The following is a 26,041-nucleotide window of genomic DNA, read 5'->3' as shown; positions in this document are numbered from 1 at the left end:
GCTGATGTCAAACACAGTCATTATGGGTGGCACACCCTATTACACGCAGATATTGCAGCGCACATGTACAGCAAGTTGTATCTTATTTCCAACCAGGCTGCTTCCCTACAGATATAAATAACAGCAACTGCAGTAAATTTCCTTTTCTTGGTCTTAAAGAACAAGTATTTTATTTTTCACCCAGGTTCAAAGAGTCTTAAGGGACCTGTTCCTGTGGTTTTAACCATGTCTTGATCATCATGCATGGACAGTCTACAAGTACAGTGCCTTTTTTTTTTTTTTTTAAAGAAAAGCTTCAAAACTTCAAAATATTTCTTTTCAAGATTGAGAAGGTATAACAGAAGTCAACATCAGCAAAAAATAAAGTAAGTTTAGTGAATAAAAGAAATCTCTGGTGTTTATCTGAAAAAACCCAACTGAGAAATTTTAGCAGAGAACAGAAGATGGCAATACAATTACTTTGTTTCAGGAAATGGAATCACTATTCAGTAACTAACTAATAGTATTTTTAATGCTTTTTAAAATGTTTATTTATTTATTTTTATTCATATAAAACCATCTTATTTCACTATGGCAGGATTACTGACCTAGCTTTATACCTACTACTGACTAATGGGTATTCAAAAACTAGAAGAAGCATTTCAACCTATCCTGGACAATTTGGTTGGTTTGATATAAAAGTTGTTTGTTTAGACATGTTAGATACTACGTGACTCACTACAGATTACAGCCAATGAAGAAGTACTGTTACTTGCAACGTCTCTCAAAACAATACTAGTTAGTAGTTTCTGAAAAAAGAAAAAAAAATTAGATAGCAGTTATATGTATTAAAAAACGATTAATAATTGTAGGTGAATTAACTATACCTTAACACCTGTTTGCAATTCAGAGATTCATAATTCACAGTTCATGCAATAAAACTGTTACTTCCACAACATATTCTATTTCTATTATGCTATATTTTAAAACTCTAATTATTAATTAGATCTGCTTACAATCTGCATTGTTCTCAAAGGAGATTATTTGACCTGACTCTAATATCTCAAAATGAATATAAAAATGATCTTAACAGATTGTGTGATGAACCACGGTCAGAATAGTCTTATAAAAGACAGTCACTTAAAAATGTTTGATGAGCTTTGTAAAGCATGGCTGTAAGTATTAGGAGTAAAGCTTCACATTTGTGGTAATCCTTTAAGCATGCCCTAAAATAAACTAAACATATTTGCAAGTAAATGCAATTTAAATGTTTAAGCTTTTAACCCATAAAGTCATTTCTTCTTAAACACACACAGTGTAAAAATTAATAACAATGTACATTTACATAAAATCTTTGTTTCAAAACTTCACAATTGTTCACCTGTACACTGATGTTTACTCCCAACTATTGTGAACATTATGTAAATTGTCTAGAGAAAGATCACATTAATACAGGCTTTTCACAGTACTTTTATTAAGACAAAAAGACTTCATACTGAAATTAAAGTAAGCTTTGCAGTATTACATTAGCAAAGAATATAAATAATGAAATTATATATTTGCAGAACTCCTGCAAGAGCAATACACTTTTGTTTTCTTTTAAGAATTATCTTCAATTCTAATCACAGCCAGACATAGAAGGAGACCTGGCCACAAGTTCATTTTTAAGTGTTTGGGTTTACTGTCTACAACAACAATTGAAATTTAAAGACAAGGAAAAAAAAAAACCAACCACCTTTATCCAAAAATTCCAGACACATAGACTATTGTCATCACACTCCGTTCTTAAAAGAAATTGTAAGGTTAGCCAAGTAGTCCTGTGTCCATGTGCCAACTACAATTTAATTGAAGAAAACATACTACCAGCATATTTCTCTTTCACATCACTGCACAGGGTTCTATGTTTCCCTTCTAACTGTTTTATAGCCCTCAAGTGTGAAGTAAATGAGGTATGAGACACAAATATGACATACTTCACAATTTTATGGGGGCTTGAATCATTACCCATCTTACACCACAATTAACTATTTAGAATGCAGTAGGTTATTCACTGAACAATGACAAGGCTACAGTGAAACACAAAATTACCTTTACTCAGACTTTGTAAACTAACTTAACCTAGGAACTGTTATTTCTGCAAGAATATTAAGTCACAGAATTAAAAAACCCCATAAAAATATAACAAGAGCTTAAGGTAAAACATGGTACTTGCTACTTCAGAGCCAACTTATGTCCTTCATTTAACTTAAAATAAGTGTGAGTAGTCCAAATATTACACTACTTTTTTTTTTTTAAGGTAACTTCACATGATGCATAATACAGTAGTCTAGTCATAAAAAAAAGAAACACACCACCAAAACACTCCACACACAAAAAAAACCCCAAAACACAAAAAAAAACCAAGAAAGACAAAACAACCCACAACACTCAGAACAATTCTGAGCAACACTTGATTTCCTAAATAAGAACAGCAAAAAGCCATTTACCGCCACCTGCGAGGAATATTGCAATATTCCTAAAATATTCAGGGAGAAATTTTGCCTCCAAATAAATGGAGTATTAAAAATAAAACAGAGTGTTTTTTCTAAACTATTCTGAGTAATTTCAGGTTTGGATTAAAACATCTCTGCTAACCTGTTTTGTTTAAAATTTATTTCATTTCATCACGAGTGCACTTCACATTACCTATCGCAGTTTCCTTCTCTAAATTAGGCATGTTTCCTTTACCCAGAAGGCAGGACTTAACTCCCAGGACCACTTCCAAACCCACTGCCAAAAGCTGTAGCTGTTGTTGCAGTAAAACCCAGTGGGGCTGCACATTCCACACCATTCTTTTCATCTCAACAATTAAGATGAAGATTTGATATTGCAAGGTACTTTTTTCAGATAGAACGTGTAAATGACACAGATGTTCTATGAACATTTTTTCCTCTCTTCTGCCCTCAATGAGATAGATTTTAGTCTGGACATTTCCCAGAAAAACCTGCACTTCAGGGTTCAAACTGATACTTTGCTGTTAAAGATAGACAAACCAGTGCAGAAATAACAGGTAGATGTGAAGTGTTTTTTTCCCCCAAGTCATAAAGGAGCATCACCTACTGAGAGACCATTTAAGGGAGAGGAGAAGGGAAAGGTGAGAGACAGAAGGAAAGAAACTGGTAAGCTGTTTAAAAGAAAAAGAATTGACTCAATCAGCTTAATAGCTACGAGATCGACAGAGTTGGGTAAGAACCTTCAGCTACCTACCTAAAGCCTTTACCGCTTTAGACTTTTCTTCTTCCTGATGAAATATACTGTACTGCTCCACCGGTTAAAAGTTCCTTCACTTTTGAACTCATTGGTATTAAAGAGTCACAGTCTGTGTCTGGACCTGGCACAGTACTACTTTTTCAGTCCTCAAGCTCTTGCCCAAAGAAAACAAATATAGTTAACAACAATAAGCTTAAGTAACTGCTCATAAGAAATCCGCTCATTTTTATATATTTCCAGTGTTTGAGCAAAAGTCCAACAAGGAGGATTAAAATTTATTATTTGCTAGTGCAATATTTCAACATTTGGGACACAGCAGCTTCCAGTTCTCTTCAACTGCAGAAACAATAGCACTCACTAACATGTTTCATAGATGCCTGTAGACAATAGCAACCCTTTTGCCACATTCAACATGCTGTTTTGCAGTAATCATTGTCTTTCTTTTTTTCCCCAGCCTTTATTTAAACTTCTCCTGTGTTTCTTTCATTTGCAACAGTCTAATAGTGGATCTGTTACCTAAATCCCTCTAAAGTTCAGGATGAAATGCATCTGTCAAGTTGAACACGAATCAGCTGTACACGCTTGAAGTAATGGAAGCGAACCATGTACTAGGTGGCATCAGCACAAACGCAGCTGGGAAGTGGTTATAACCCTCTATTTAGTACTCATGAGACAGCATCTGGAGTATTGTATGGAGTTTTGGGCTCCATAGTACAATATACACTGGAGCATGTCCAGTGAAGGACACTAAAATGGTTTAGGGGGCTAGAGAAAATTATACACAAGGAATGGCTGAAGGAGATAAGCTTGTTTAAGTCTCAAGAAATGAAAGCAGGGAAGGGATCTACTTACTGTCTTCAAGGAAATAATGAGTGATTACAGAGAAAACTAAATCAGACTTCTTGGAGGTGCACAGTGAGAGGACAAGAAGCAATGGCCACGCACTGCAGCAACTGAAAAATCAAACTGTACATGAAGGAGAACATTTTCTCCACAAGAGAGGTTAAGACTGGTGCAGAGTACCCAGACAGGCTGTGGAATTGCCATCCTTGGGCATACTCAAAATTCAGCTGAACAAGGTCCAACACATCTAGTTTAACTCCTAAGCTGTCCTTAGTTTGAGCAGGGGGTTAGACTAGATGACCTCCAGAGATCCCTTCCAACCCAAAATTATTCTACAGTTCTTCCATATTTGTTGATACTGCTCATTTTGTGCTAAGCTGCAGGCAGTCATCAAAAAGCACAAATTTCCTGTCAGGCCTTTTCAGTTAACTTCATATGACAGAATTCTTTCTCTGGGATGTGCTTGATAAGAAAGGATGCAAATCTGTACTCTCAAAATGAGCCTTCTGACACTGTCTTATCTTCCTCTTTACCACCAAGCCTCTGACACACTGTTGCCTCCACACTAACAGCAATTTCCAAGCCCTCTAAGAACTCAATTCACTGCTCAACCTGCACAGGATTCAAACCAAGAGCATAAGTATTTGCTTGCACCTAATAAAGCACACATTTCTTTCAACGATAGGAACCTGTATGTGCTAGACTGAAGAAAAAGGGATGGAGGAGAAATTGCAAAATACGCACATGGGTATCACTCCTCACATATTTCCAAGTTACTCTAAAATATGTTTTTTCTTTTGAGCAACTGTTTTGTGTTCTCAAGGATGCTACCCTATGTATCAGCAGGCGAGACTGAAAAAGTAACTGATACACCACTTGGCTGAATTCGGCATCGAGCTTTGAAAGAAGCACAATGATTAGTGCAAAGATGACTCCACAGCTGGTGATGCTTCTAAGCAACACTACACACAAATGCAGTGTCACTTACTGATGAAAAAGAAACTGTTCTGGTCCTGAACATCTCTCCATCTCAGCTATTTTGTCACCTCTCCTGAAAAACAGCAAACTTTGTTTAGACATGTTAGATACTATATGACTCACTACAGATTACAGCCAATCTTTTATTGGTATTATTATTTATTTATTATTTTTTATTATTATTATTATTTTATTAGTATCCTTTATCCTTTCTGTTACATTAATGAGTTTCAAAGATGACCTGAAAAGTTTAGTTGCTTAAGAAAAAAAAAACAGAAGGCTACATACTCTTTGCACATCTGGAGCTGGGAGCAACAGCTCTATCCTAGACTGGCAAAACCAGATGACCAGCAGAAGATGGTATCTATTTAGTTAGGTGAACACTCTGATCAAAGCAACACTCAACAAGATCAAAACCCTGAACTTCATCCTAGTGTAACACTGAAAGGTGAAACAGCCATAATAACAATTTCTTTCTGCAGTTCTCAGTGTCCTAGTGACTATTTAGAAAGCCCATCTTCATCAAGAGTTATCCGGGAAAGCCTAACACCAGTATATTCAAAGAGTGTTCCCCTGGAAATGCAAGGGCCTATATAGAAGCCCTCCAAATAGGAATAGATCCAAAACTTTCAGAAACTCTGCAAACTCTTCAAAAACATTTACACTCTGAGAAGCAAAAAGCCTTCCTGCCTCCGGGGGTGAATGATGCAACAAAACATATGCTATATTGACCATCACTGAGATCGAGAGCATTTGCTTCAGGTCAAGACTACATTTTTAGTTGCACTACAGGGAGAAATCAGGAACTCAGTATTGCAACAGGCTGGAAAAACCAAATCCGCTTGGCTACAGAGTCTCACACTGCAGGACTTTTGATGAGACAAAGTGCAGACTAATTTAACTCAGGAACCAGGCTGCGCAACGAAAGGAGTTCAGCTCTGAGACAAGCAGTGTCCCTTCTCCTTGGAAAAATGCCATGAGAACACCAGTGAGCCTTTGGAGCAGCACTGTGAGACTCATCGTCAGGAGTTTGGGAGTCCTCAGGGTCAGCCAGGTCTGTCTCAGTCATGTTGGTACGGGAAGCCTCCTGCTTCATGAGAGTGCCTGGACTGCCGCCTGACCGATTCTGCAGCTTGTTCTTCTGGCAGGTTTGGAGACCAGGTAAAGAGGCAATACAGAAATGTACATCCCAAGAACCAGTCTACAATTTGATTTCCTTTCTACATAACAGGGGGCCATAGTGTCTCCCAAGCCCAGCTGTTATGCAGGTACCCATCACTTACCTAGAGACATACCACAGAAGGGATTCAAACATCCCACAGTCCACTTTGAGTCCCACAGTGCTGATCTGCCTCCTCCTGCTTCGTAAGGACCTCAAACCCAGACTGACATTGTCTCTCTACTTATGTCTCTATCACAGAATTGTTCTAATGGTTGTCTAGGGTGTATTTTAGATATCTGAGATCAGAGTTGATTTATCTGGAAGGATATGTATGTACTTACCTACTTTATTACAGCTCTTTTTCTTAGCTTTTATCCCTAAAGTTTATTCCAGGAATTGATGGTATTGACTCTTCAATATTTTTACATTGATCTTGTCAAGAATAAATAGAATGTTAAACGCTGTTACAGTCCAATGCAACTTTTCATTTACAAAAAAAAAAAAAGCACATTTTGTATTCTTTATATTCTTCATGTTTTTAGATAAGGTATTCACGCACATTTTCCCATCCATTTTAACATACTTTTCTAACTCAAAATGTTTTCCACATCTCCAGGCTAAAATTTCAGGATCTTCCCATTTCTACCCAAACTATTTTAGAGGTCAGTTCAACCCATACCAACCAATCCATCTGAAAAAGTTACAGCACTCCTCTTTACTTCACAAAACTTGAGGCTTTACTAATGTTGGAGTGAACTTGATTTTTTAAAACTGTATTTGTACAGTTCAAATGGAAAGAAACCAAAAGGCTTTTCTTCCATTAACAAGGGCTCGTGTAGCAGCACACCACACTTTGTTTCTGTTACTATACCAGTGTTTCAACCTTCATCAGTCTCCATGCCAGTAAAAAGACACAATAAAGGAATTCAGACTCTATCAAGGTTTACTGTGCTCTTTACAAACAGAAGAGCAAGGGTGTTTCTAAAGCCACAAAAGAACACTTATAGCAAAGTTTTCACCACTGCCAAATACTATGCTAATAGCAAAGCTTTCAACAAGAGATTCATGGGCTGCCAGGTTCAGAAGATGATGAAGCTATGCATCAGACCTATGAAGAAGGGAACGGGAAGTAGAGGAATGGAAAAAACAGCAACCATTCCGCTGTACTGTAAGTCAGGCTACTGCCTCAGAGCAGAACTCCTTACAGTTCTTTAAGAGCTGAGCAGAAGTAATCCCCTTCCAGTACTTACAATCTCACTTGAATTTAGCACAATGCTATAAATCTCACCAGAAAGCTATTCCGATGATCTTCCAAACTGTCTTCCAAAGGAGACTTAATTCTTTAAATAAAATAAGTTTCTGAATTTTTATCATGCCAAAATAATGTACACCTACACATTTACACCTACACAATGGGATATCTGACCAGAGCTTTTCATTTATTCATGTTCCCCAGATATTCATCAGCATTCACTTGGGTATCCAAAACGCACATGCAATTGCCTCAGAGGCAAAGTGGAGCTGATGTAGTTCTTAAAAAGCATTGTTTGTTGTTTCGTTTGTTTGGTTTTTTTAAAGAGAGAGAGAGTGTGTGTGTGTGTGTGTGTATAATATGGAATATTTTAATGCCTCTATTTAAAATGGACTTGTAGCAAAAGACACCCGTTTATAAGAAAACACATCCTGTTTTGGGAAATGTATCTAGTTGCAAGAGTTAAGGCAAAACTTAGGTAACTACTCTGTTAGTAACATGGTTTCAGTGCCTTTATAGGGTCCTGTAAAGAAGGGGCTCAAATGTCAGCATGCCCACAGTAAGCAGTACCAAACAAACACTGGCCAAAAGTCAATACTGGCAGCATTACTAAACTCCACAGGAAATTACATCTTCAAAAAACATATACCCACGTTATGTATTTAGGGATGGAATGGATTAAACAGTAAGTAAACCGTATGTAGCACACGTAAAGCCTTTATGCTGGCTGGAATTCTTCACAGTGCTTTGCCTGCCTTCAGGGCTCACCTCAGAAAATCAAATATGCTGCATAGCTATACAGCCCAGGTTTTGTTTCGTAAGCAAAGGGCAAAGTAGCTCCATAGTTTTGTGTTCTAGTTGGTTTTATGGACCATCACTTGGCACTTTGTCTCCCTCTGTGATGCAGTTTTCCAAGACTTGCAGTTCTTCTTTAAAAAAAGAAACAAGATCTTAAAATGCTGCTGCTTCTGAACAGCTTGCTAGCCCATGTCACCCACTGAAGTTTGTGAATGAAAGAATTACAGTGTTGTTACAAAGTGAAATGACAGATAAAATACACACTTTCCTCAGACACAGATGGAAGAAAAAAGAAAAAAATGCAAATCTTCCTTGAAGATTGTATAAGACCACTTAATGGCCCACCTGAAAACCTGAGTATGAGACTGCTACAGCAAAAGGAGAGAATCCTGCTCTATTTATGAATGTCATGCAGATGGTCTTAAATTTGAAACTGGGGCTTGCTCTAATAATCCATCCATCAAAACTTTCAACAAAATGTTGCCAGCTCTGCTCATCCTATCTCCAGGCCACCTTCTTTCTACACTGAACCCTTCTGAAACAGTTGATAGGACTTCCAGACATCGCCACTACCACTTTCCTTGATACAGCTAATAAAATGAATATGCACATCAAGAGCACCTGAAAGCACTCCAATCTACTCAGCTCAAAAAATGTGGCCAAAATTGTTGATTCCCCTAATTTCTCTTTCTTCTCCTCCCTCAGAACTCCTCTCCTCTCTCCACCCCTGCTGATTTCAGTGGGAGAATATGGAGTTCCCAGTGGCCTGCAGATATTTGGAGGTGTTGGGGAGAAAACATGTGTCCCCTTTTACAGTTCTCCTACTCTCCTTCCCTCTCAGGAAGAGGAGGACACATTCAGAAGATACTAAAAGTGAAAGACTGAGCTGTGTTTCCTCCCACAACTGTCAGAGCTCCTGCCACACACAGCCAGGCAGAGAAAGAGGAAAGCCAGGCGTCAGGCACGTTGCTTGCAGGGGAAACGTGGGCAAGCACACGCACACCTCAGAGTAATGAGCAGCCTTTCAAAGCCCAGAAAATAACAATTTATTTTCCTTGCACCAAAAATATGGAAACAGGATGGGATCAAGTTTCTCATTGCTGCAGAGGGCTCCCATGCTGCCAGTGTCACACGTGATGCAGTTTTTCAGGCAGGTGGCCACTGCAGGAGGGCTCAGCTACACCAAATGGAATTCAAAGCTTTGCTTTCACATGTAATTCACTCCTTATTTCCAGAGGGGAAAAAAAGCAAAAAAGCAGTAGTAAGGAAAATACTCTTACCATCTGACACAGCTGGTCTTAGTAAAGAGAGTAAGAGGCAACTTTCACGCTAGAAAAACACTCTGACATTTAATATTAAGGACATAAAAAAACTCAGAAAATACCCTAAGTGTTGGGAAAACCAGTGTACTATCTACCAAGATTTTCTGATATAGGCAGAACCTGAGGTAAAATCATAAAAACTAAAGCCTAAGCACAGAGCAGAGTGAAAGCATTTCTCTTCTCTCCAGCCAGTGTTGCCTTATATCACAGCCACAGTGGAAGGAGCCTTTTGACTAAACACAGCAACTGGGACCAGAACAGGCCACCAGAATTTTTCCTTCTCAGAAAGAGCAGCAATTGACAACCAACACAATTTCCAGCTTCCCTACAGAGAACTAAGATGTTCTGTAGCACAATGACTGAGCAATGAATGCTGTAAAGATGAAGATCTGTTCTAAAAAGTCATTAAAAAATATGTGTCATTGGACAATGTAACATCTGGGTGTGAGTTTCAGGTTTTCTGCATTTATGCTCAATAGGAAGTTTTGATTTGGTGACTGCAATGCCCTCTTTTCCTTGTTTCTCATTTTATCCCCGTTTATCATTTACAAGACTGCCTCAAATTTTGTTTCACCCTTTGAAGTTCAACTACAAAGATAACAACTTAATTTTGATTCTAGTGCAAGATAAATATACAATTCAGAAAATAAATAACAAAGTTCCATAAACATGAGTAAATTACAGTTATAGTTCCACAAAAAGCAAGTCTCAAGAACTATAGTGTCAGAAATTTGTTTCACCATCAACTCTTTAATGTTTCTACATAGCACTATATTGGGCCCACATATGTCAAGACATTTAGGCTGCCATCAGTAAGTGTCAGCTAATATGATAAAGAACCAGGTTACTGCAGCCTTCACTGGATGCCACGGGAAAGGGTCACAGAGGAAAGGGTGGCTGATCTAATCATTCACACAAAGCAGCAAAGGTGGTAGACTGAGCCTTACCTCTCAAAGATGAGCAGTAATTACTTTTAAAACAAAGCTGAATTTCAACATTAATAATCTTTTTTTAAGGCATGTGTGATAGAAAAAACAGTGTTAATGTTATTATGGTGAATACTCACACACACATTATTAGTGAAAGCTTAAAAAAGATTTTATTATTTACTGTGCCTTACCTCCTTCAGACAAATTTGTAATACCCCTCTCACAGCTGCTCCTTCTCCATTTCTTTAAAACAGCTTACAGCATTACTGTTGCAGAGATTTAGTATTTCTGATTATTAATCTACTAAATGCATGCTTTAGGTATTTGTAAAGACCATACAATATATGAAACATTATAGTTGTTAAGAGTTTATGAGCTGGCTGTACATCTAATTCTTTTACAGTATCTTGGAAGTTTACTCTGGAGTCCCAGATGAAAGCCTGTTACTCTTATTCCATGAGGACCTTTCTCTCTTGATGAAAAGTTCAGCATAAAATAGTCTTAGAGTACATAAACCGCTAAAAATTACTGTGTTATAGAGCAATACCAGTTTTTATAAGCCTAACATTATATAAATTCCTGCATTTCACTGAGTATGGTATGTAGTGAGAATAAAGTTCTAAAAAAAGCTATTGAAAGTCATTATGTTATAACCTGTATCTCAAATATTTTGCAGAATTCAGAGTGCCAAGAGGTGGATTTCAGCTTAAGCTCTCTTGAGCCAGGGAGCCTAACTTCACAAATCTCACTACCTATGTAATGTAATCACTACCTGTATAATGTAATCATATGCAAGAGCTCCACAACTTACACGGCCTGCTTTCAGGACACAAATCTCGCTGACTTTTTAAGAATGCCCAAATTCTCATGCTTTGCAGAATAAAGACAAGCAGCACTGCTAACCATTTTCATGCCTTTAAAACCCTCCTTCAACTCTCTTGCTTCACCACTGTTCTCAACCTTTTTAATGTTGTATTTAAAAGAAAACAATTGCCTCTCACTTATATACCGGAAAGATCCTATGGTAGGCACGATGCTCACCTGAAATCTATTGACAAGGATGAGGATGAACCAAGGATGGGGTGAGTTCTCCCCAAAAGGGTTAAGTGGAAGAAGAGGAGCCGACATCATCTTTCACATTACCACTATGTAAGAGAAGGGTATGTCACACTACTCACCCATGCTCATCTTAATAGGTAAATTTTCTCTGCTCGCAGCCTCCACAAGGTGTCTCCGAGCCTCCATCACAGCTTCCTTTTGTTTGAGGTTCATGAAGGACTCCCAGAGAGCTTTGGCAGCTGGATCGCTATAAGAAAATGACAGGGTTACACTAAACATTGCTTGAATAATGGAGTAAGCTTAAGACAACATTTATATTTTAAGATGAGTGCTTCTACTTAGTAACTTCTCTGAGGGGGGACAGGATACAAGCAAAAATAAAGTTATATAAAAGCTTGATTTTTCTTAGTGGAACAGTTGCCACAGTTTCACAGAAAAAAATCTAGAATTTTTTGTTACCAATTATAAAGCGTTAGAATTCATATACAATAAATAAGCATGTCAGCCTCAAAGCAACCACTACTGTTCAACCACGGGAATATCAGAAACAGTCCAACCTTCTTCAGTTGCCAAAAACCTATGGGAAGGATGGGCTCTGACTTCCCGATGAGAGTTTAAATCCCAAAGCCAATACTTCCGATGCTGAAGGCTGTTGGTATGATTTGAGGAACTACCGTCACTTTGGGTTTCATGGATTCTCATTACATGAAAAGGATAATCCATAGCAGAATGTAACTGTCCTTACGGTTGCTGTATTTACAGATTTCCTTTTCATTGTTGCTGTTGCTAAACTTAAATTAGGAATTTGTGTGTCTCATCTGCACTCAGTTCCCTGTCAGTCTTCTCTCTCCTCCAGGACACTGCATTTGTTGCTGTTGTGAATGAATTCAGTGTTTTCTCAGAAGTGGGGGTGGAGAAGGGAGGAAAAACCCTCGCCTAGGGCTAACGCCACACATTGGGATTAACTGTGTTGGATTTTTTTTAATTTATTTTCTTTAAGAAAGAAAAAGTTTCCCTCTGTTTTTTCCTCAGGAGACATTTACTCCTAAATACGTTTTGATGTCATTTACAACATGCTTATAAACTTGCCAGAACAAGCTTTGTTTCACAGAAAATACAAAACCCCAACGATTCATTTGATACCCATTACAGAGCAGCTGTGCTTACGCTCCACTGCAACGGCAGGGCTGTATTTAGCAAGTCTGTGCTACCTCCCAAACCAGGTAAGAGGATTGCCAAGCCCCACTCCTGTCACCCCAGGAACCCACATCCTCTGTCAAAGCTTGAGTGGGTGGAAGGACTGTGGGAAAAAGGTTGAGTCACCCTTCTTCTGAACAAACCACAAATGAATAGGTAGAGAAATTTCATCCTATTGCCACGCTTTAAGAAACAGAAAATCAGATGACCCGACACAGTCTTTCCATTTCTCTCACATAGTGCGACTCGACCTTCCTCCAGTGCAGCCCAGACACCTGCAGCAGCTCCCTCTGCTCCATCGCCAAGTGTGATCTGAGCACTGATGCTGCGCACCGCTCATGGGCAGCAGCTCCACGGGGACTCCTCACAAGAAAAAGCACGCCGATTTATAACATGTAGTGCAAGAAAGAAAGGTATTTCCAAAGCAACTCGATGCTTCAACGCAGTCTCCCTGAGCTAATGGATCCTTAGGTATGCTATTTTTACAGACTATCTACGCAATTATTACAATTCAGTCCCACCCACTCAGCATCACTTCTAAATGCAGCCTATTGATCCTGCTCACATCACTTTCACAGGGTACGTCTCACTGTCATTTACAATCGTGCCTGAGGTTTGGACTGCAAGAGGTCACCGCTTTGCCTGTTAACTAATCCCTTCCTGAACATGCAGTTCCAAATACAAATCTATAGAGATCTGGAATCAGGCCTAATCCAGCAGGAAGCTACTTTTAAAAACACTTTTTCTTTCTCGTTTGGAAGAAAAGTCAAGCTTCTGTTTTCTAAGATTTTAACCTGTTCTCATTTTCCCAATTCTCTTCATCACCGTAAATATGAACAGAGAGTATCACGTAAACACAGACACCAGGAGCTAAAATTATAAAACAAAGGAAAGCAAAGAACATAAGGAAGCTAAAATAAAAGCCTTCCAAATTTTGCACACGTTTTTGTAGTCTCATCTCTCTCACTCCTATACTTCATAAAGTTATTTAGCAAAGTGTGGAAAATTCATTCCAAAAGCATCTATAGACCTAAAAGTGAGAATGTATGTGATAAGGTTCCACTATTTTTCTACCTGTTGTCCCTGCTTTCTGCTCTCCCTTTCCACACCAGGTGTTGGTCAGTCCTGTCAATTGAGACTGCAAGGTCTTCAAAAACAACATATACTATACTTGTATAATCACTACTACAATCCCAGCTTCAGCTGGTACTTCTACTTGTTCCTAGTTTAAACAATAAAAACCCTCCAAAATAACAGACTAATTATGTTAAACTTTAAAAAAAAAAAAAGTCATACTAATGCACTAAAACAAAATGGCGGGCGGCAGGGGCGAAGTTTGCATTTTTCTTTGTAAAATTCTTTTCTTCCTCCTCTAGCCACAGTAGGTTTTCTTTAATCTCAAGGACCTAAATTTGCACAATCCCCGAGCGTTGCTTTAGCACACCAAAAAAAAGCAAAGAGCAAAAAGCAAAACAACTGTGGTACAGCCTAAAAGCAGATGGAGGTCAACCACACTCCAGTATACTTGGATCTCCATGTAATCCACTGAGTTTCTGTAGACGTTTTTCTTCCCAGTGCTTTGCAGAATACCTAGTGGTTTAAGTATCATATAGAGAACAATATATTAACAGGATGAGATCAATACATATTAGCAGCTCACACACCTAGCCAATTGACTAGGTCAATCCACAGAAAGCAACAGTTCCCATGTTTTTGGGAAATATAACAGCGCAAAAGAGCAACAGAAGTACTTGTATGTTTTCTGCTGAAAACACTTTTCCTGCTCCTCCTCTATCACACCTTCGGAGAAGGGCTTTTGCTTTGAACAACTGCCCATTTTTTAACTTCATCAATGACAAGACAGGAACGGCTGCTGGGAATGAGTCAGTGGGACACAGCACAGGGCTCTGGTGTTGCCTCTCGCCTGATCTGAGGAGTTACCACAACATTTTCCTTTTAAAGGTTTCTAACACTCGGAAACAGTATTATCTTATCTTCCCCTTTTGGTGAGACATTTGTCTGTGACTGCTTTCCAGCTCTCGTCATGGTGCCCTTCCCCTCCTCTTTTTCCCATCTGCAGTTCCTCTGCTTTAGTCCAAACACCCCAATCCAATGACGCTGGCGCTGCAATCAGTGAGTTGTATGGGATGCGGTACCCCAATGCAAATTTCTCCTTCCTCTTGCATTCCTTGACTTCCCAAGGATTAATTATCTAGTGAACCGCTGCACTCTGAAAGTAGTTTTCTGAAACTAAGTAGATTCCTTTTTTAAAATATTTTAGGCATTACAAAACCTTTTAAAGATATTGTCTGAACCATGTTATTTGCTTAAGAAAAAATAAATTCTTTACAGTTACACTACAGGACAGATCGGGAACTCTAAACCACTCTTGAACACTCTTCAAAATATATGTCACAACAATAGGTAAATATTACAGTGCACACTTCTGTGCATCTCTGTTACAAAAATGTTTTGCAGGGCACGGCAGGCCTGACAAAGAGAAGAATGCATTAAAATACAGGGGCTTCTGCCATTAACTGGTTTCACCAGCAAGCTTAGTGATTTGCTCGCTGGTTTTGATACCCTGTCCCTTCCTTTTATCATTACAGTCATAGTACCTAATCCACCAGCCATCTCAGAAAACAGAATATAATAAAAACAAGCATAGCAGTTATCTGGTAGGCAAATTAGAAGTTTATTAAGCAAAAACATTACGTTATGTCCAGAGTTAAGACTGAAGTCTTTTTAAAGTCCTGTTAGACATAGCTGTACCATTCGATACATATAAAGCAAGGTTTTTGACAGACATCTGATAAAATTGCAAATTTCTCCCTTTCCCTCATACATAAATGTTACACTTTTTAATGAGCCATCTTCTGTTCCAAAACTAATTAAAATTTAACTGCATACAATTTGGACTTTAAAACAACAACAAAAAAGGTTACAAAGAAAGAGGGAGAAATCTAGACACCTAAAAGATGCAGCTTCCCTACTTCTGGTTTGCATGCCAGTTTTCAAAGCTGAATCATGACGATAAAGAGGGAAAAAGGACCAAGTCATCAGACTCATAATTTATAAGACTCCTAAAACAAGGTATCAGCTGACAATAGTGCCAGGAAACAGGTAATGAGGAGAAGCAGGTCAGAAAGACTGGGATGTTCTATGCTGACCAGAGCTGCAGGCAGTTCCAAGCAGCTCTGATTTGCAGCCTCCAGAGACACTCTTTCTTTAATGAAAGATAGGAGAGATGGAAAGATAAAAATAAAACTCAAGACTAGAACAAGTTCACCATGAAGTGGCTAACTAGCTGGCTTCCCAAATTTACAATACCCAAAGGAAAGACCACCCAATGAAATCCACTGTTCAGTGGTACGGAGATGCCAGGGTGAAAAAGGCAAAGCTTTGAGCAGAAATAAGGGTGCAGTTTGGTAACCAGTTCTTTTGGTGATGGCGTGCTAGCTTCAGCAACACTTACTGTGGAGGAACTTGTTTCCGTTCCCATTCCTGTGGTACCCCTTTCAGTTGTGGCAACATCTTCTGTGTGGGACTACGCAATGAGTCAGACAGGAAAAATTTGATTATTTTTAAACACAGCTCAGATCCCTAAACTAATTTGCTTGATCTAGACATTTACAGGTTGATAATCAAATGCCTAATTTTGCATCTGTTAAAGTAATTTTGACTGATGCTCTTGAACTGGTCTGGTCCTGTCCTTCAAGGACAATACTGCCAAGATTCTGACAGACAAAGTGTCCATATCTGTGATCATCTGTAGGCTCAGTCTCAAAGCTACTAATTTTGAATGCATTTGGGGAGAACAGGGGGAGGTTGGTGGCACTGGGGTGTGGTATTACCAAGCTGGAAGTAGTAGTCCGGAAATTGGTAAAATCAAGCGCTAGTCAATGGAGATGCAAACCTAAAGGCAAAGACAGAAAGCTGAAGACACTCGTGACCCTATGAGTCCAAAGCACACCACCACAATTTTAGGCTTGGCTGAAATGATGTGCCTCTTGCTTCACACCACTAGTACAGAAAGGTATTTACTTTCTTACTGCTCCAGGTCTTGTCTGTTACTGATGAATTATTAAAATATGGTCTTCCAGGTCACTAATGCAAGAGCAAAAGGTCAAGAAGCAATAAGCTCATACTAGAAAATATGCCCACAATGACTATGTGTTCCCCGTTTACGATTATGCCTTCAGATCTATCAATAAACTATTCTTAACCCATTTAGCATTTATAATATTAGTTTGGTGATGTATTTCTTCCATCAGCATGTATGATTAACCAAATGAAAGCAAGTCAAACGCTCTTGTCAAAGCAGCATACCATAATCACCAAAATTATCAGCCACATCTACAGTCTCCAGCAAGCTATTGCAAATTATTTTAATATGATCTAATTTCCAGTTGTGGAGGATAAAATAAAATAAATAGATAAAATCTACATTATCTGTTAGTGGATTTTTGCCTAACAGGATTGCTTTGCCTAACAGGACAAATTCAGGTCATCCTGTTTTCTCCTTATAAAAAAAATGGCATAATAAACTTTTTCTTTTAGTTCCATGCAACCCTTGCTGTGTCCCCAGGCTTACTGAAAAAGAGGTCAAGAGTCTCTTCCATAACCTTTTCAAAGGCCAAATTGAGAAATCAGTATCTACATCCAGTTTCCTTCCCAGATCTCCTGTAGCTCAAGTCAAGAAAGAAAAAAATTACTTTGTACAGTTTTGTTTTGTTTTTAAATTACCTGGGGTCAGATGAAAGCACAGCCTTACATCAGAAACAAGTAACCTGGTGAAGAACATTATACGAGCAAGATGTTAAGGAAGGAAGAATAAGCAAATGTGGTTATTTCTACACCTGGCAAAGACACTGGATTTCAAAGAGCAACTTGCTGACACAGGCTCTGAATAAATGACAGAAAACAACAGTGAGTGGCCTTCAAAAATAACCAGATGAAATGACAGCATTTCAGCCTAACAAAGTAGTTGTGTTTGTACTTTTACAAATTAAAAAAGAAAAAAACACAGAAGGAAAATTGTGATAGTCATGAGACAGTTTCTGTGGTTATTGTATCAGCAAAACCTCCACCTTACGTCTATACAGTTTCACAACTCAGCTGCGCCTGTGTATTTTCACAAAAGGGAGGAGGGAAAAATTCAGGAAAGATTAAATTAGAGCTTCATTAATACCACAAAGCTGCCCAAAACTGAGTGACTGCTAAAAAAAAAAAAAAAAAAAAGTGTGCTGCCAATGTATACTTTGCAATAACTCACACTCATTTAAAGACGACGCAACATCCACGCTAAGTGCACAGCACTTCAAAAAAACAACACCAGGGTGGTTAGAAGACCGTTACTACGAAGGACAAACCCATTGCTGGCGATATGTCACTGGAATACAGATAAACCAAAGAGAAGCACAAGCCTGCGATAAGATGCAACGATTTGGCTATAAGCCTGGAGCGAGGGGCCACATATCAAGAGACATCCTCCCTCCTCCAATTCCCCTGCTGTTTCGGAGAGAGCGGAGGCTGCGCCAAGGCTGTGGCGGATATACCGCGCATTCCTGGAGACGCACACCAGCCCAACAACTGGGGGGGGACAAACAAGTCCCCGACTGCACCCCACTCCACGCACAGCAGCCTGCACTGGAAAGAACCAACAGCAACATGTAGAACAGCCTCCCCTGGACATCCTCTGCTCTGCACCACGGAGATGCTGCAGGGAATGCCGTAGGGATGGGAAGCGCTGACCCCCACGCTGCCGTGCTGCCTGGATACAGCTGGGCTCAGAGAAAGAAGCTGCTTTTCATTTCACCGTTCTGAAAGTGACCAAACAGCTCTAATATAATTTATCATAAACCTTCTATATAGAAACAGCTATCAGTATTTCCAGGACTTCAGTCTCCAGCATTGCTGTGTATTTAAGCGCATCCCGAGTGCCTGCACTAGATGGGCTAGCCAACTGAAGATGCAGCAATACTTTCTTCAAAGAACACAAAAACCCCCACAATTTTTCTTTACAGATAAATGTAAATTGCACGTCCGCAGAAGAGACTAACACTTTTTATTTCTGAGAGTAAAAGGACAACTTTCTGAAGTTTTAAAATGGCTCTTAGCAGTGGCCTGTAATGCTGCTGTTGGACATTTTTATGTGGTTGGCAAATCTGCCCAGCCTAATTAAACGCACCTCATAGACAGGAGAAACTTGAACTGTTTTCCAATCCATCCTAACCTTAGGAAAAAGATAAAGGGAAAGCTAATGTCATCTTGGTATTCTGCTTGCAGAAAACCACAGAAGCAGCACTGGATATTACTACCCTTACCATAGATCAGTAATTATATTGCGATATGGCAAAACACACAAAACTCTTTAAAAAACAAGTTCTTTGCAGCCATTCAGCTTAGAACATTATTCTCACACCCGCACTTAGACGTGTGTTAAAATGCCCTCCATGTGTTAGTTTTTATGATTAGAACATGCAAATCATACTTTGAGAAAAAAAGAAGTCCAACTGCCAACATTAAAGAACATAAATGTGTTCTTGAATAATTTAACAGTTATTTCCCAGTTTCATTCCAAGCCCTTAAGCCACTGGGTGGGTGTAATCTGCTCTAGACTCAACTGTGGTTGTGTACTTTGGCACCAAGTCAAAACAGAGAGGTTATTGTTTGATTTATACGCCAAGAGCCTCTTAGATAAAGGGCTAACGGCAGGCTGATAGCTTCAGCCTTTGCATGTGGTGTTTATACAGACCCTTCTTTCCTCTCCCTCCTTTCTGTGTATACTCCAGGAAGGCTGTGTCACATCAAGATCAAGTTAATTAATTAACTCATACTAGCGTAATTTGATTGATAAAACCATTGATTCACTAAAGGTCATAGGGAGTGCTGTTAAAACAGCAAGTTTGCTGCCTCAACAATGCATAAGGTTGTGAGATTTGCATTTTTCTACACTGCAAACGGCAATTTTAAAGCAATAATCACACTACAAAAATTGATGGAAGAAGCTATGAGAAATTATGCTGCCAATTAGAGTGCATTGCAAAGTTCAGGAGTTATTTCAGTACTTTGTGAGATACTCGAGGAACAAATAAATAAAGTACTACAACAGGAAGAGTCACATAAGAGAATTTTCTATATTGTTAGTTCTGTAAACTATTGAACTCCCCCAAAAAGAAAACTAGAGGCTTTTCCTACACTTTGCTATTTACTATGCCCAAACTATGAATATTTCCTAGTATATAAATGTTTCTGTACTGTTAAAGCACTTCTATAGGGAACATAGCCCTATGTGACCAAATTATTTTTTATTAGATGTTAGAAAACTTCATTATCAAATTATACAATTACTTTTCTGCAAAACACAAGCAGCAAATGTTTAATTAAAAAAAAAAATCATTCTAAAGATACAGAAAAAAAAAAATTAAAATAGACTAGATTCTTAACAGCCTTTTGCCACCAATTAATTTTAAAACACTTATTTCAAAACAGTGGGCAGTTAAAACAGAAGCCTCCAGACATTTTAAAAGCAGAATATTCAAGGTGTTGCAAATCTGCTTGCAGCCAGCAAAGCTAAAGCACATGAACAAAAATGGGAGCTGATGATGAGCCACGAAGTTTTACAATAGATTCTCCTCTGGACTACCTGAAATATCTGTAAGTATCAAAAGCTAGAAGTAACATATTTTTAACAGGAGTTTATTGGTCAGTTCACTGTATGTTGTTTTATATACAGGTATACGTACTAATAAAGTATGGTATTGGACTAACGCAGTAGAACTGTTCATAAAAAGACATTGTTTGACACTGGAAGTCAAAAATTCCATAGTTTTTTGCCCGCTCTTCCCTGTTTTGACCTTAACAAGGATACCCCTGTGTCAGTAATACTGACCCAGCATGCAGGTTCACTTTGCAAACCAAACTGGGAAGCAGAGTGCTTGCTTTGCCTAGTCCCTGACCCTGGAAGGACTTCCAGGCAGCTGCACAGGATACCGCCCACGTTTCCCTTCACTACTGGTTTCGCATGCAGCTGACTCAACGTGGCCGTAAAACAAATGGGCAGAGCACACGGGGTTACTCTTTGAAAACTCCAGCTCACAAACGAAGGGTACGCTGTCTAGTGGGCCAGGGAAAGTTGGTTAAAACACAGCAATAAGAGAAGGAACAGTTACTATATGCAAGTTATTTTATTCAAGCTATTATATTTAGCTTCATTAAGGCATATTTATAAATACCTACCGATACTGACGCTTCAGGGCAATGCTGTACACCCGGTCAAGTTAACTTAAATTTTGCAATCATTTTCCGATGCAGGATGATAAAACAGGCTGTTAATTACCATTAGGAGAAGAGAAAATAAGATTCACCAGACACGACCAATGACTAAGACCAACAGGAATGGGAAAGCATTTTTTGAATTTGTTACTGAGCATCACGAGAGAGTAAGTTTTGGTTCATCTTATAATGAAGCATATGAAGTATGGGACAGGATTTTCACAGACATAGTAGCAAAAGCCTAAAAAATGCTGAGAATACACAAAATCACAAGCTCATTTCAGACAGACAAGAATTGTGAAAGAATTATCTCAAAACAGCTTTTAAAACATCATAATTTTACGTTGCAAACCCGCTGTTTCATAAAAACTATTGTGTTCCAATAAAACCATGACCACTATACTCCAGACCAGGAAGAAATATGCTCCCTGTTATCAGTGGAGCATGGGAGAACTTAAAAACAAACAATTCAGGAAGTTCTTATAAACACAACTAACACAGCAACCCCAGACTGCCCCACAATTGCTCTGTTTACCTATAGCTCTTTGCTTGGGGATGAATTCCTTTCCCCCCCTTTACAGATAATGGACAGTAAATCAGACTCTTAAAATTTGACATATTTTTGGTCCCACAGGTGAGCTGAATTACAATAAAGTTTAAGGATTAATTATTAAAAGGTTGACAAGGATTCAGTTCACATCAGGGATTAAAAAGAGGGGAAAAAATTTTCCCAACAGAAGCGGATAATTACACGGAGCATTCCATTTTTTGCCACCCCACCCCACCCCTTTTTTAAACCAAAAAAATAGAAGAGAAATTTAACTTTTCTGGCTCATTCATATGGCTACTTTACAGATGGCCATACTTACAAAATAGAATATGTACACAAGTCTGACTGCTGTGGTCGTCACTTGCCAAACCCACTGTCTTAAGTTTTATCAAACATTTCCTCAATCCAAGCATCATGTAAACTTGTAAGGACAAGCATTTTAACAACAGTCCTGTTTCATGTTGCTCTAAATATAGACATATTTATATATAGACATGCTGTGATACACACAGAAGAAGTTTTTTGGCTTCAGAAAGCCAAAAAATTTAACCTATACTTCAGCATCCATGACACAGAACAACTTCACTTGCTAATAACCACAGGCATGAGACAATGCAGCTGCGCACAGAATGATGTTATTGAAAACTAATGCAACTCCACTCATTGCCACTTCCAGTATCAAAGAGTAATAGTGTAAACCAATGACACCAGTGTGCATTAAACTAAAATAGAAAAATAATTCAAGATAGCAGAAAAGTAATCTGTGGACCGTATTTTACCATAACAAAAGTCAGCACAAATGCACACACACACACAGTCTGTATCTGAAAATAAAATTGACTTATAAATCCTCTTATTCTATTCCATTTACATAGATGAGTAATACAGAATTTCTGTAACAGTTGAGAGCAGAACAGTTGCTCAGTGAAAAAATTCTTAGAAAACATTCAGAGGTTTTTTGCAATAGAATTTACTATATATTTTTGAACTGATATGGTCACATTCAGTAATCCTTTAGACAGACAGCGTTTCTACAATGTTTCATCTGATAATAAACAGCCAATACAGCATCTTCCTGTGTTCAAAACAAAGCTACACAGTCCAGTGAACAGTCTGGGGAGCTATGGGTTCTCATCACCTTTGTGTTCTGTTTATTTTAGCTATTCCCAAGATCATTAATATCCATTTGAACCTGTAAACTTCAAGGTCAACCAAAGGTGAAACATAAGGAAGTGATATAATATGGAGTATTCAACTGGATTATATGCTGTGAAACATTAAGGCAGTTTCCTTAAACTACATTTTCTTTTATTCTTTCTTAGTAATAGAACAGATGAAAAGATAAACTCCATATAGCTTATTGAGACAGATTTCTTCATTTGGAGGATTTGCAGAATGACTAGTAATTCCTTTTATAGAGCAATTAAAAACTACCAACTGTGGCTTTCTAGTAAAAATGCTATGTAATCAGAACAAAGTGAGTAGAAAAATAGTCAAAAACATTTCACAGGTGGAATAAAAATATACCCCCAAAATTGTAATATCGTATAAATATCTCACCACTGCCACAAGCAACATAAACCTTCTAACCTAAGTCCACACTGATGTTGTTGTTAACATACAGCAGTGATGTGTTATATTACATGTATAAGCTTGTGACCAGCAACAGCTTGTACCAGCCGCACTAAGAACACATGAAAGCCTCATATATACGACAGGTCTCAAGATCAAGAGGGATCTGCTTGTGGGCCAAACATCACGCAAATCTCTGCAACTCCTGGACTAACTTAGTTATCCCTCCTGCAGATGACCCATGCCAACACTAACAAAGCTATACGTGCAGATAAACCACATCATCTTTATTTGTGACATCAGAGGGGGAAAAAAAAAAATAAATTGCCATCCCCTACATGTGCTGTGGCATCCAAGTGCAGTACATCAAAATCTGTAAAATAAACTGAGCAAGCAGAAGCAGCTGACATTGCAGGGAGAAACTACTTAGATCAGGACCCTTCATCTTGTCCGAACCACTCTGTGAAAAGGAGAACGAGTGCTTAATTCCATAACACTTTGTCGTCTGCAAATTACAAAATTATTAGAACTCTGAATTGGGTTATTGACCAGAACACCAAAGCTCCTGTTCACTTTGGAAAATTTTACTTTAAATGTAACACTGTAATACACACATACTGGGAGTCAAGTAAGCAAACAGAGTTAGCTTTGCAGTTTCATATGGTGGCTGATACTGCTACAAGATTATTTATTCAGCAGCTATCAAATGTTTTGTCGGGAATAGTGTTCCCTAAACAAGGCTGCTCCTACTGAACTACTAGAAGAAGCAACAGCATGAGCATGAAATGGCTAGCAAAGGACCGGGCTCTCCCTAAATACGTTTGCGAAGCCAGCTCTATCCACATTCTACAAAACAGACTGACAGTGATTTTTCACACCATGCAATATGCTTTTTGTCATAATGATAATGCTGGAAGATGTTACCCTGAGGCAAGTTTCAAGGAAACAAGGGCACTTTTCGGAAGGTGAGGGGTGTAGGAAGAGGAATCCATGCAAAGCTGTTGCTCCTCACCAGGCTGAAGCATGAGTAAAAGGAAAGCATTAGTCATGTGAACAGCCCTGAAACAGAAGCCTGCCTGGCAATTGCACCAACGCGAAACAGATCACCATCTTTGCCTGACATCCTTTTATGATGGTTACTTACCAACTTCAAGAACCTCTGAAGTCTATAATCGTGCAAGATTATTATCCTGGAACCAAATGCCTCTGGTTGTCTTAAAATATATGAATTTCTCAAAACTTGGATTATCTCAAACACTTTACTGAAAGTCAAGTGTACCAATAAAACAGGGTTTTTATTACTTTTTTCCTAAGGATTCTTCTTTTTGATCTACTACAAGCATACTTACCAAACACAAGGTTTGGTCATTTTAACCCTTTCTGCTGATAACCTAAGCAGAGGGACCTGGCAGATTACTGAGAGAGAGAAGAGAGCAAGCAAGATGCGTCTCAGGAAGGTAGGACTGGTTTTGACAGCCTTACTAATCCTTGAAGTATTAAATCCTACTAAGCTCCATCTTTTACACAGCCATGATTTTGAAGATGTTCTGTGCAAAGAGAAAAGTAGATTAGCTATCAACTGGGCAAAGAGTCCTAGTTCTAAGATGCGGTCAGCTCACCTCAAAAGATTTTAACTCTATCCTTCCTCTAATCCTATCTGTTCCTTTTTTTTAAATTATGCTGTTGAACAATACATAATACAGTTATCATTTTCATCCATTACCCAGCCGGTAGGGTTCCCTCCCTTCTACAATAGTTTCACAACAGCCATCCCTGCAGAATAGCCTTTATTACAGGCCACAGAACATCTAGCTACCCTAAAATTTTCCCATTATTCAAACAGTAGTAATGATGGAGCTCTTAAACAATTATCGTGGCACTGGGGTGCTCAGTGGATAGCTATGCATGACACTGGGACTTGCAAAAAGAAATTCCAAATACACGGTAGTGTTCTCACTTCTTGCAAGGTATTCAGGACTAAGCTCCTCTGCATTGACTCAGCATGGGACCAGGTCTAGCAGTGCTCCTTCCTCTTCTTCTCCTGTCCCTTCCCCGTGACATATTCTTTGGAAGTCTTCAAAGATTTCTCAAATGAGCTCCTGCAGAAGGGTTAGATGCATAGACTGTAATAGTATGTGAAGTCATTGTCGAGTTTAAAAAAAAAAAGGGGGGGGGGTGTTATTCCAGCTGTCCACTACCATTCAAAAAGAAGCAGCAGCACCTGATCTTCAGACCAACTGCAGGCAGGCTGATCCAAATGAACAACCAAGTACACCATAGCAATTGGATGACTGCCAGAAGCAGAATGAATGCTGAAGCCAGTTTGCTTCCTTCAAGACAAAGAAACAAAAAATCACTGAAAATCACTGAAAAGTGAAATTTGTTCTGTTGGAAGTAGAATTGCTTATTGCAACCTGACCCACCCTGTTTTCCAATTAGCAGATATGAATATATAGTACTTCACAAGGTAGAGAGAAGGCTTGATGCTGAAAGACTTCCCAGATACGCCACAGCCCTCTTCGTCACTGTGATAAAGCTGACCTTAATCATTCGAGCATTACCCCAAAATTCACTCTTGCTCCTCTAACAATGGCCAAACTCTGCAGAGGCAAAGGAAAAAAGCGCACGCAAATTATTTCTTAAAACTTTCTAATATTCATAACCAACATTTAGTCCTGTCTGAGTTTTAATTGGCTGCCTTTTAGTCCAACAAAATGGTTCTGCAAAATGTTTCATTCCTACAAGCTGCAGGACAGCTTACACAGAATGCCAGACCGAGTTACTGTATGAATCAAGTTAATTGAAAGCTTCTGAGTAGGATTTTGTACACTACAAGGTATATCAAAACTCCTGCCAAGCAGCTCTTTATAACGT

At 38.7% G+C, this 26,041-nt stretch overlaps 1 protein-coding gene across 1 annotated transcript in view; it reads right to left on the bottom strand.

Annotated features, from left to right (window-relative positions):
* SCFD2 (sec1 family domain containing 2) overlaps positions 1 to 26,041 on the bottom strand; it is a gene marked incomplete at both ends in the record, with an annotated part of 200,479 nt that overhangs the window by 154,321 nt on the left and 20,117 nt on the right. The window contains one exon of the mRNA XM_081999658.1: positions 11,687 to 11,818. Coding sequence (XP_081855784.1) covers positions 11,687 to 11,818 — 132 coding nt within the window. The remainder of the gene's footprint in view (positions 1 to 11,686; positions 11,819 to 26,041) is intronic.

The sequence above is a fragment of the Phaethon aethereus genome (genome assembly GCF_964289735.1).
Source record: "Phaethon aethereus genome assembly, chromosome: 4".
NCBI lineage: Eukaryota > Metazoa > Chordata > Aves > Phaethontiformes > Phaethontidae > Phaethon > Phaethon aethereus.
Note: the sequence above shows the minus strand (reverse complement) of the source record. Positions and strands in the feature narration are given on the sequence as shown.